The sequence below is a fragment of the Cupressus sempervirens genome, chromosome 8 (genome assembly GCF_028749045.1).
Source record: "Cupressus sempervirens isolate cs-2001-9-10 chromosome 8, ASM2874904v1, whole genome shotgun sequence".
Lineage (NCBI taxonomy): Eukaryota > Viridiplantae > Streptophyta > Pinopsida > Cupressales > Cupressaceae > Cupressus > Cupressus sempervirens.
Window position 1 is genome coordinate 201,352,946 of NC_143125.1, and position 9,458 is coordinate 201,362,403.

The 9,458-nt window shown below is 36.5% G+C and overlaps 1 protein-coding gene across 5 annotated transcripts in view; it reads right to left on the bottom strand.

The window, feature by feature from the left end:
• Nucleotides 1-6,998, bottom strand: part of LOC149542214 (DEAD-box protein abstrakt) — a 31,324-nt gene extending 24,326 nt beyond the window's left edge. For 2 of the 5 annotated variants that reach the window (XR_016355436.1, XR_016355438.1), the window contains exons 1-4: nt 6,057-6,998; nt 5,400-5,680; nt 3,300-4,271; nt 3,006-3,112 (exon numbers count right to left, since the gene is read on the bottom strand). Coding sequence is in view for 1 of the 5 variants with exons in the window: in XM_089797226.1 (XP_089653352.1) it covers nt 3,407-4,271; nt 5,400-5,680; nt 6,057-6,764 (1,854 nt within the window). In the remaining 4 variants the exon portion in view is untranslated. Of the gene's footprint in view, nt 1-2,570; nt 2,800-2,961; nt 3,113-3,295; nt 4,272-5,399; nt 5,681-6,056 lie in introns of those variants that run through there. The other 3 variants (XR_016355437.1, XR_016355435.1, XM_089797226.1) reach the window with 3 other exon arrangements.
• Nucleotides 6,999-9,458: the final 2,460 nt, after the last annotated feature.

A 9,458-nucleotide genomic window follows, 5' to 3' on the forward strand; every position in this document is an offset into this window, starting at 1 on the left:
GTGCCAATTTATGGAGAAAGATCAAAGCCAAGGCATCAAATTCATTTACAAGCAAGTTGAAGACACTTGAAATAAGAGATTTCCAAAAGATGAAGAAAATTTATGAAGATGAAGCAATTTGGGAATATGAGCCATCAAGATCAAGCAAAGACTTAATAAAGTTGAGTATGAAGAAATATTCCTTCATTACTAAAAAATTGATCAAGTTTGAGTATCAAGAAATATTCCTTCATTACTAAAAAATTGATCAAGTCTACAAGATAGAAATGTTGATGTGGCACCCACTAAAATTCTAATTCCACATGTTCAAGACCATCTAATGCCATCATTCCAAGTGGAGGTGTGGAATCCACCTAATGTAATTGATCAGGTCTACAAGATAAAAATGTTGATGTGGTGCCCACTAAAATTCTAATTCCACATGTTCAAGACCACCTAATCAAAGCATTCCAAGTCTACATGTGGAATCCACCTAATGTCTCTATGTAACCAATTTTCTCATCAGTTCATAAAAGCAATGTCATTTTTTCATTGGTCCACAAGGTGGTGCTTTTTATGTAATTGGATAAGCAATTAATGTTTGTATCTGTTATAGCTTCATTAGGACTTTGTTGACTTAACCTTGGCCAGTGGTTCCAAATAAATCAAAGTCATTCTTTCTACTTCAGCTCACTATGAGAAGGCAAGGCCTTCTCATTTGTAAAAGGGAGACTTGGAGAGATTGTTGCTATAATTCTACCAAAAACCATTCCTTCTTCATTGTTGTTGTCATGGTGGATGTTTGTAAAGTTTGAAAATATTGCATAGCTTCTACATTTCCTCACTTAGAGTATGATTTTATCTATGTTGCACGAGGATCCATTCAGGTCTCCAAGGGACTCATCCCCGTCGCTGCCACCGAAATGAATCAGGGATTGTGGGACAAAAAGGAAACATTCCCCAGCTGTCCCCAATTTAAAAAACTGTAAGAAACGTCCTCTAACATTTGGGGATGGCTCAGGATAGCCATCCGAAAATGGCTAAGGGAGACCCAAAACGTCCCCTATCCATCCTTGAAACAAAAAAGTGTCCTCTACAAATTCAGATGATTTTTGGCATTAAAAAACAAAAATAATATGTTTTTTTTAATTATTTTGCCAAAGCAGCAATCTGCAGGGCCCAAAGGTTTGAGTTCATATCCGCAGATGATAAAATTCAAATAAAATTTGGCGTGGGAAAAATTCGGGAAAAAATTTGTCATTAAATATGTTTTAAAATATATTTAATAAAAAAAAAGGTAAATATATGAAGTCTTATATATTAAATAATAAAATATTATAATTATAAATCTAATATTTATTTTAAATTTTTTTATATTCATCATAATAAACATATTAGGTTTTTATTTATTAAATAAAAAATGCCTAACTTGCATAGGTTGTGTATGTTGCCTAGTATATTTTAATGTAGATATTTAAAATTTATATTGATAGACCATGGTTTTGATGTTTGAGAGCATTGTTCAATATTTCTCAGATACATCTACAATAAGTCTACTTATCACAATATTTTTTGGCTCCCAAGAAGTAATGCCAACTTATCTTGGATAAGTCATCACAAAGAAGTTTCAAAATATCGCAGAGAACTTGGTGAAATATTCACGACATTTCTCTATTTTATCACAATAAATAACAAACTTATTGCTCAATTGCTCAGAAAAGGGAAAAACACATTTTTTTATTGCAAAAAGTTAAACAGATTTGGAGAGGAGAGAAAGGACAAAGAGGAGAAAGAAGGTTCCATAAGGATTGAAGAAACAAATTTGTGACTGGACAAACAGACTTTAAGTTCCCAATATTTTCACAAGAAGTTTCTGACTTATCTCCAATTTTTTCTGATATCTTTTTTTTTTGCCCTTGGCGATAAGTTGTCAATAACGATATTTTGAACTATGAGACCATTGCTATAATGTTGTTATACTGATTTATACTGCTGCTATTATCATTTATATTGTTATACTACTGTTATAACTCTTGAATCCGTGATTACATCCCCTATTTTTGGCCCTTTCGGAAGCATCCTAAAAATGTGTCCCCTGCTATTCCCTTGTTCCCAAAAGGCTGTAGAATATAGGATTCCATTTATGTTGAATAGAAGTAGAAGCAGATGAATGAAAGATATTGTTGTTGGTGAACTATGGTGAATCTTGTGTTCAAACCAAATGGCGCTTGTTGCCTGCAAGTAACAGTGTAAGGTTGGTCTGGACTCTGAACTAATTACAAGCACTAAACTTCAATCGGAGATGGTCATTTGGAATGTGTCATCACTGGGTATCTAAATGAGTGTTGACAATATGCATCCTTTGAATCCTTTGCATAGTTGATTTGGCGAAGTAAGAACTGGTTTAGTCTCACCTCACTATCAATATTGTTTTGCATTGATAGAGTTAGCTTGGATCTCTAAACCCATATCTCTTTGCAATTTGTTTTGTTAAATCAAAATATAATTGAAGAGTCATCAATGCCAAATGGATCTCTAAACTCATATCTTTTTGCAATTTGTTTTGTTAAAAGTAATTGACGAGTCATCAGTGCCAAATCATTTGCATTTACGAAGTCGATAGTTTGTTCATTGAATAAATAGCGTAAGTCCCCAATACTAGCATATCACATCACAAAACTGAGTTAAGTGAATTAGAAGGAACACTGGGGTTGCTTAGTATCATGCACTCTCCTATGTTTGGCATCTAAACTTCATCGTTAACGAGAGGATTTGACATTTGGTGGTTCATCCCGTAACACTAGTATTCCATCCTGCATGCTGAAGTGATCACAAAACTCACATAAACAAGGCATAATATAAGAAAAATTGGGAATAGCTCAGTCAAATATCAGTCAGCAGTTTTTAATAAAAATATCAGTCTCTTGTCCAAGACCAGATATATCATGAGATGAGCTACCACAACTTTCTGCCACAATATGCTTCTGTAGTAATTTGGCGAAGATAAATGAATAAATTCTACTTACCAAATGCATGCATTCCACTGTTGCAGGAGCTAATAAATATTCAAGGCATACATACAAAGCTATATTTGTGACCCTAAAATGAATTTGAAGAGCTGACGGATTTTTTCCTGCCAACAAAGAATGGTAAAAATAAAAGTCCAGTTAGAGTTCTTTGATAATTGAAATACACAAATGCGTTCTAATTCTAATTATATTGCATATCCAACAATTAAAATATTTCTCTGATAGAGAAAGTAATAATTACATGCAGTGTTGCCTTTTTCTGTTGTAATTACAGATAAACACCATAATTACCTCTTCGATTGATAGTACTAATAGTACCACCATCTTTTAAGTAAGATCTCAAGTTCTAAGAGCCTCATTGCTTAGATAGGACTCTGCTGAATAAAGCCAAGGAAACATCAGATCTCGCCTCCATATCCCCCAGAACCAAAATAGTCGCGCCTTGTGCCTGCAATAGCCACACTTTTTTGATGCTCAAGTTTTGGACACTCTCCAATGCGATGCCCAAGTCCTCCACAATAAGCACATCCCTTTACCCCACTAGCACTAACAATAGCATCAACATTCTCCATAGGATCATCCAGTGTTGCCAACACGGGTGGTATCCTCTGTTTGGCTTCCTTTAAGAGATGTTTGAGGTCAAGAAGAGTTGTTTCACTTTGGTTTTTGTTGATAAAGGTGGTTGCAATTCCAGTTTTTCCACACCTTCCTGTCCTGCCAATTCTGTGCACATAATTTTCTATTTCTGCAGGCATATCATAATTAATAACATGCTGGATGTCAGGAAAATCAAGCCCCTTTGATGCGACATCGGTTGCCACTAAGACATCCTTTTTGCTAGCTTTGAAAGCTGAAATTGCATATTCTCTTTCTTCCTGATCCTTTCCTCCATGTATTGCCACAGCTTCTACACCTTTTAAAAGGAGATATTCATGAATATCATCCACATCTGCCTTGTTTTCACAGAAGATGAGAACAGGAGGTGGAGTCTTCTGCAAACATTCCAATAGATAAACAATCTTCGCCTCTTGTTTGACATATTCCACCTCCTGTATAACATCCAAGTTTGCTGCACCGGCTCTACCTACATTCACAGTTACAGGCTTGACCAGAGCACTTCTTGCAAAATTCTGTATTTTTTTTGGCATAGTTGCAGAAAAAAGCAATGTTTGACGTTGGGCTTTAAAATGATCAAAAACTTCTCTAATGTCATCCTCAAATCCAAGATCAACCAACCTATCTGCCTCATCTAGAGTTAAGTACCTGCAGCAGAGATAAATCCAAATAATTCAATCTGTGTTCATTATGCGGCTATGTTTCTCAAAAATCATCATGCTAGTTAATTCAAATTTTGAAGCAAAACTACAAGCAAAATCAATTCAAAAGTCAGAACATGCAACACGAATTAATTTTAGTAAGCTGTATCTGTCACTTAAACTTGTTCAGAAAATGATCAATCATCCCCAGAAAACAAGAACTTGCAATATAACAGATTTTCATCCAATTTTCAAAAACCTTGCATTCTTGGAGCATCCTGAACAAAGTAGTTGCATTCAAAGTTCAGGTCTGATACGGCTGGGAATACTAGGCAATCAAACAATGTAGCTAGGGGCTCTAAAGTAATCTCCTGTCTCAACTACTGCCATAAAATGTAAATCAAAGGGCTGAAATGACCCGGCTTTTTAATCAGATGAACAATGTTGAATAACATTTTACAAAAGCCAGTAACATTTACCAACATACTGAGCACTTTCTGGTCATTAATGTTCTGCTGTGTCCCTTGTCATGAGTCCACTAAAAATATTTCAGGAGAAATCCACACAAACAATTTTGAACTCAAATACCATCACAAAACACAATGATTCCTTTATCTCAGCCAGAATATATGTAGAATAATATTCACAGACCACCACATCGTGCATGTCCATACCAAGCAGCCAAAGATAAGCCACTGCAACATAACTAGAGGGGATTTTGCGGTCAAGATGCAAGCATTTCTCATTGATTGTGTAGGTTCATAACAGCAACCATTGAAAAGAGTGCATGTATATGTACAACAGTAACCATTGTGGTTCATTCACGGAAGCTGGCAGCTCATCCATTCCAGTGAACCGTGTACTTTATCATCTTATTGGTTTCTAACAGCGGTATTGGCATCTAAAACTACTATCACGGTCTACTCAAATTGACATATTCCTTCTGCGCCACACACCGGAAGCCATAAAATTTGTATTGTAGGTTTTAATCTTGTACATTAGACAGAACCGATGATAATTTCCATACCAATCAGAAAAAATAAGTGCATTTCAATTGGATTGTATAATGTATTCTCTCTTTCTTTCTCTAGAAAAGATTTGCATTTTTTCTAGAAAACAAAACCATACATGCTACCTGCAATTGTCAAGATTCATCTTCTTCTTTGCCAGCATATCCTTTAATCGGCCAGGCGTGGCTATAACAATATGAACTCCCTTCTTCACAACTTCCAACTGAGATCTCATATCAATTCCTCCAATACAGAGCATTGGCCGCAGTTCTGGATAACCTCGCTCGCTCAGAACCCCTACAAACTCCTCCACAACCTCAAACGTCTGCCTGGCAAGCTCTCTCGAAGGACAAATCACCAATCCAAATGGACCTTCACCAGCAATAATCGGCAAACTTACTTCTTCCTGCATACAAGGGATTATTTTCGTAGTTAATAATCCCCGATAGGCCGTGTCTTAGTCAAATTTTCAATCAAAAGAATTTAACCTCAATTTCTAAACTTCAGTATTTTATTCCTTTTATGAATTCATCGAATTTTTTCATAAAACACAGGATATGCATACGAATAGAAAGACAAGATAATTGTTTCAAAGTTTCCGCAGAATTCAACCCAAAACAAAAAGGAATTTTTTAATGGAATCGGTGAAGATATATTCAGATTATTGAAGATTGCGTGCAATTTAAAAATTTCTGGATTTAGCCAAATGTACGAAATTGAAATTCAGTATTGAAAAGCGTTTGCCATTCTAAAAATAAGTGCTTCCTTAAAATGATATCTACCTGTAACGCCGCCATAATCAAAGGCAACACAAAAACAAGGGTTTTTCCCGACCCGGTAAAAGCAATCCCAATCATATCACGGCCGGAGAGTATGACTGGCAAACCCTGAACTTGTATAGGCGTCGGCTGCACAATCCCTTTCGACTTAAGCTTCTTCAGTATAGGCTCGGGAAACCTCATGTCCTTAAAATTCTTAATCGGAGGAGGAATTTGTTCGCCTTCTACCAGAATATGCCACTGTTTTCTGACTGCGTCACATTCTGACTCCGTCATGTGACGAATTGCAATAGGCGGCTTCCAGCCTGTCACTATGGGCTCGTGGTACTGAATTCCCTTTGCCAGTTCCCTTACGGACATTAGGGTTTTCCTGTCAGAAAGCCTTTCGATCATTTCTTTTTCCTGCTGTAGGAGCTGCTCTGTGGGGCTTATTTCGGGCAAATCTTTCTTGAGCTGCGAGGCCTTTACGAGTAAGCTAGGTTTCGCCTCAGCCGCCTTGGCTGCTTGTTCTGCGTCCAATGAACCCTTCCCCTTCCTTTGCAAAATCTTTTGAGCTTCCATGAGTCTGCGCTTCTTCACGGGAATGTATTCCGAGTAATCTTCGTCTTCGTCGCCATTTTCCATATTCTTTTCACGGGATTCCATGTTATTTTTTGAATGCGATGGATTAAAATCGTGCAAGTCTTGTATTGAATCGCTTTCAATTTGCATCTTCAATTGCTTTTGGATGCAGACTCCGTCTCTGGTTTTCAAGATTTTTCTCTTGAGATCTCCTTCTGCACTCCCCTGCCCGTCCGTAGACCTGAAAAAGCTGTCTCAGACCAAAACTGTAGGTAATCACAATGATTATCTACGGGCAAAGTAAAAAGGGAATATATCTCTGTTGGTTAAAAATGGCGCGCACTGCTCTCGTCCTCAGCCGATTGTTTATTGGGCCTCCCCAATGTTTTCAGATGCACTTATGTATTAATTTATAACCTAAAAATAAGTTAGACAAGTTTAAAATCTTTTATTTCAGAATGTATGTTTGTGTATTAATTTATAATTTTACTATTGCATAATAGGAAAACAAGAGAGTTAAGCAAAAATTACACTATTTCAGTGTGGAAATCTATACAGCCTAATCAAACTAAACTATCCAATCAAAATACAAAATTCAACACTTTGGTTGAAACAGTGAGTTTTAAGTTAAATACAGTAGTATATTTAAGTATCATAAAAAGTATAACAAACTAAGACTAAGGAACTAGTCTTTTTCTTCTTCCTCATTAGATTTTGAGATTGTAAACTACACGGAAGAAGGCATGGGGGGATAGATAGGAGGATCCTTCTCTATAATTGGTCTCTTTCATCTACCCTCCTATTTGAGGTTCTCGATGAGCTCAGACAGAGTAATATTAAAACTATCAAGTTCCTCAGATGGGTTGCTTTTGCCTTTAACCGTCATAGTGGTGAATCCATAGAACAAATCTTTCTTATCAAGTTGACCTTTCCATTCCTCCAAGAATTGTTGGAACTGATCTTCCTTGAGCTTGAAAATGATTGTGACCTGCAAAGCAATATCAATAAATACAAGTCTCTTGCGAGATTCAACAAGAAATCTAACTTTACCCTAAAAAGATTTATTATTCCTAAACTTCCAAAGTGACCAAAGCACAATAGAAGAGAAAATATACTAGAACGCATTGAGGCTTTTGTTGTTGTTACTAATCTTATCAAATATAAAGTTATCTAATGAAAATTTGTCATCTAATTGGAAGCCAATGAGTTTCCAGATATCTTGAGCAAAGGGACTGATGCAAGGAGTTGTGAGTAACTAAGGCCAATTGGCACACTCAGCTACCCAAACCACCATGCAAGAGTTAACACAACGGAAACAAACACAAAAGAGAACAGCACTAGAGAGAGAGAGAGAGAGAGAGAGAGAGAGAGAGAGTGTGTGTGTGTGTGTGTGTGTGTGAGAGAGAGAGAGAGAGAGAGAGAACAATATTCTTTATTGATTCATGAAAATATCATCATACATGCCCAGTTGTAAGGCCTTCTGGGTCACAGCCAAATACAAAATACACTCAAACCCAAGATCTAGCTTCAAGTTTAGATTTCCAAACACATATGTTTTTCTTTTCCTATCCTCCTTCTATCATGATTTCTACATCAACACATCCTCCTCATATAGCCAACTAAGCCACAAGTCAGCTAGTCAAGCATTTAATTAGAATATAGGTCCACCTTGGAAGAGTAAACCAAAACTATAACAAACATGAGCAAAATTAAATGACAGGTTATATTTAGGCCCATGCATGACCCAGTAACATGTTCCTAACTTAGCAAGATCCTATTTCATCCTACGAAACCGCACAAAATGAAAAATCCACACGTTTCACGCGAAACTATTTGAAAATTGCTACCCGAGAAAAAATTGTGATATCTCCTAGCCCTGATTGAATTAGAACTTGTGCTTCAAGCTGAAGGTAGTACTTTAGGTCCTCTACAACCCCTAAAGTTCACAAAGGTTGATTCACCAAGGATAAGTGCACATCCATCCCAAAAGTTAAGCACAAAAACTCGTCGCACAAACTACCATAAATTGATACTCTAGGAGAATTGTCATAGCTCCCAACTTATAATGAATTAGGACTTTCGCCTTTGAAAAAAGGGAGTACTCTAGGTCCTCTTCAATATCTGAAATTTTTAGCCGCTAAATCATTGCACAGAATTAGTTACACAGCGTGCAACAGGCACTCAAAAATCAAAAAAAACACAACTCCAGCAACAAGGTAAAAATAGCTTAAACCTTAACATGATAACTCCAATCTCTGTGTGCACATAGGACAAGGTTCTCCAGTGTGTTTCCAATGCTCTGCAACTATTGAAAGCTTGATAATGCAAGACATTGCAACTCAGCAAAACTAGGAGAAATTGAAAACATGCAGGATAACAATGCAACCTAGGATGCTCCTACATCAGACAACTAGGGTTGGAAGAAATGATTCTCTAGAATCATTGAGATGTCACAACTGAGTTGAATCCAACTTAGATTGAGAGATCCATGAAGCATCTTCCATAGATCTATTCTTCCACTTCACCAAATATTCATAATAATATTTTCCCCTTGTGCTCTTACCAACTCTTTGATCCAATATATGTTCAACTTCTTCAATATGCTTCTTAGGATAAACCTTTGATACAATAACTTCATCATTTGACTCATGATACTTGTATAAATTAGCAACATTGAATATAGGGGATATATCCATGTCATCAAGTAACTCAATTTCATAAGTGTTTCCACTGTCAAACTTCTTCTAGATCTTACAAGGTCCAAACTTCTTCATCTTCAGCTTACTATATGTTGCAACAAGAAATCTTCCTTTCTTCAAATGAATGATCACCTCATCACCAACT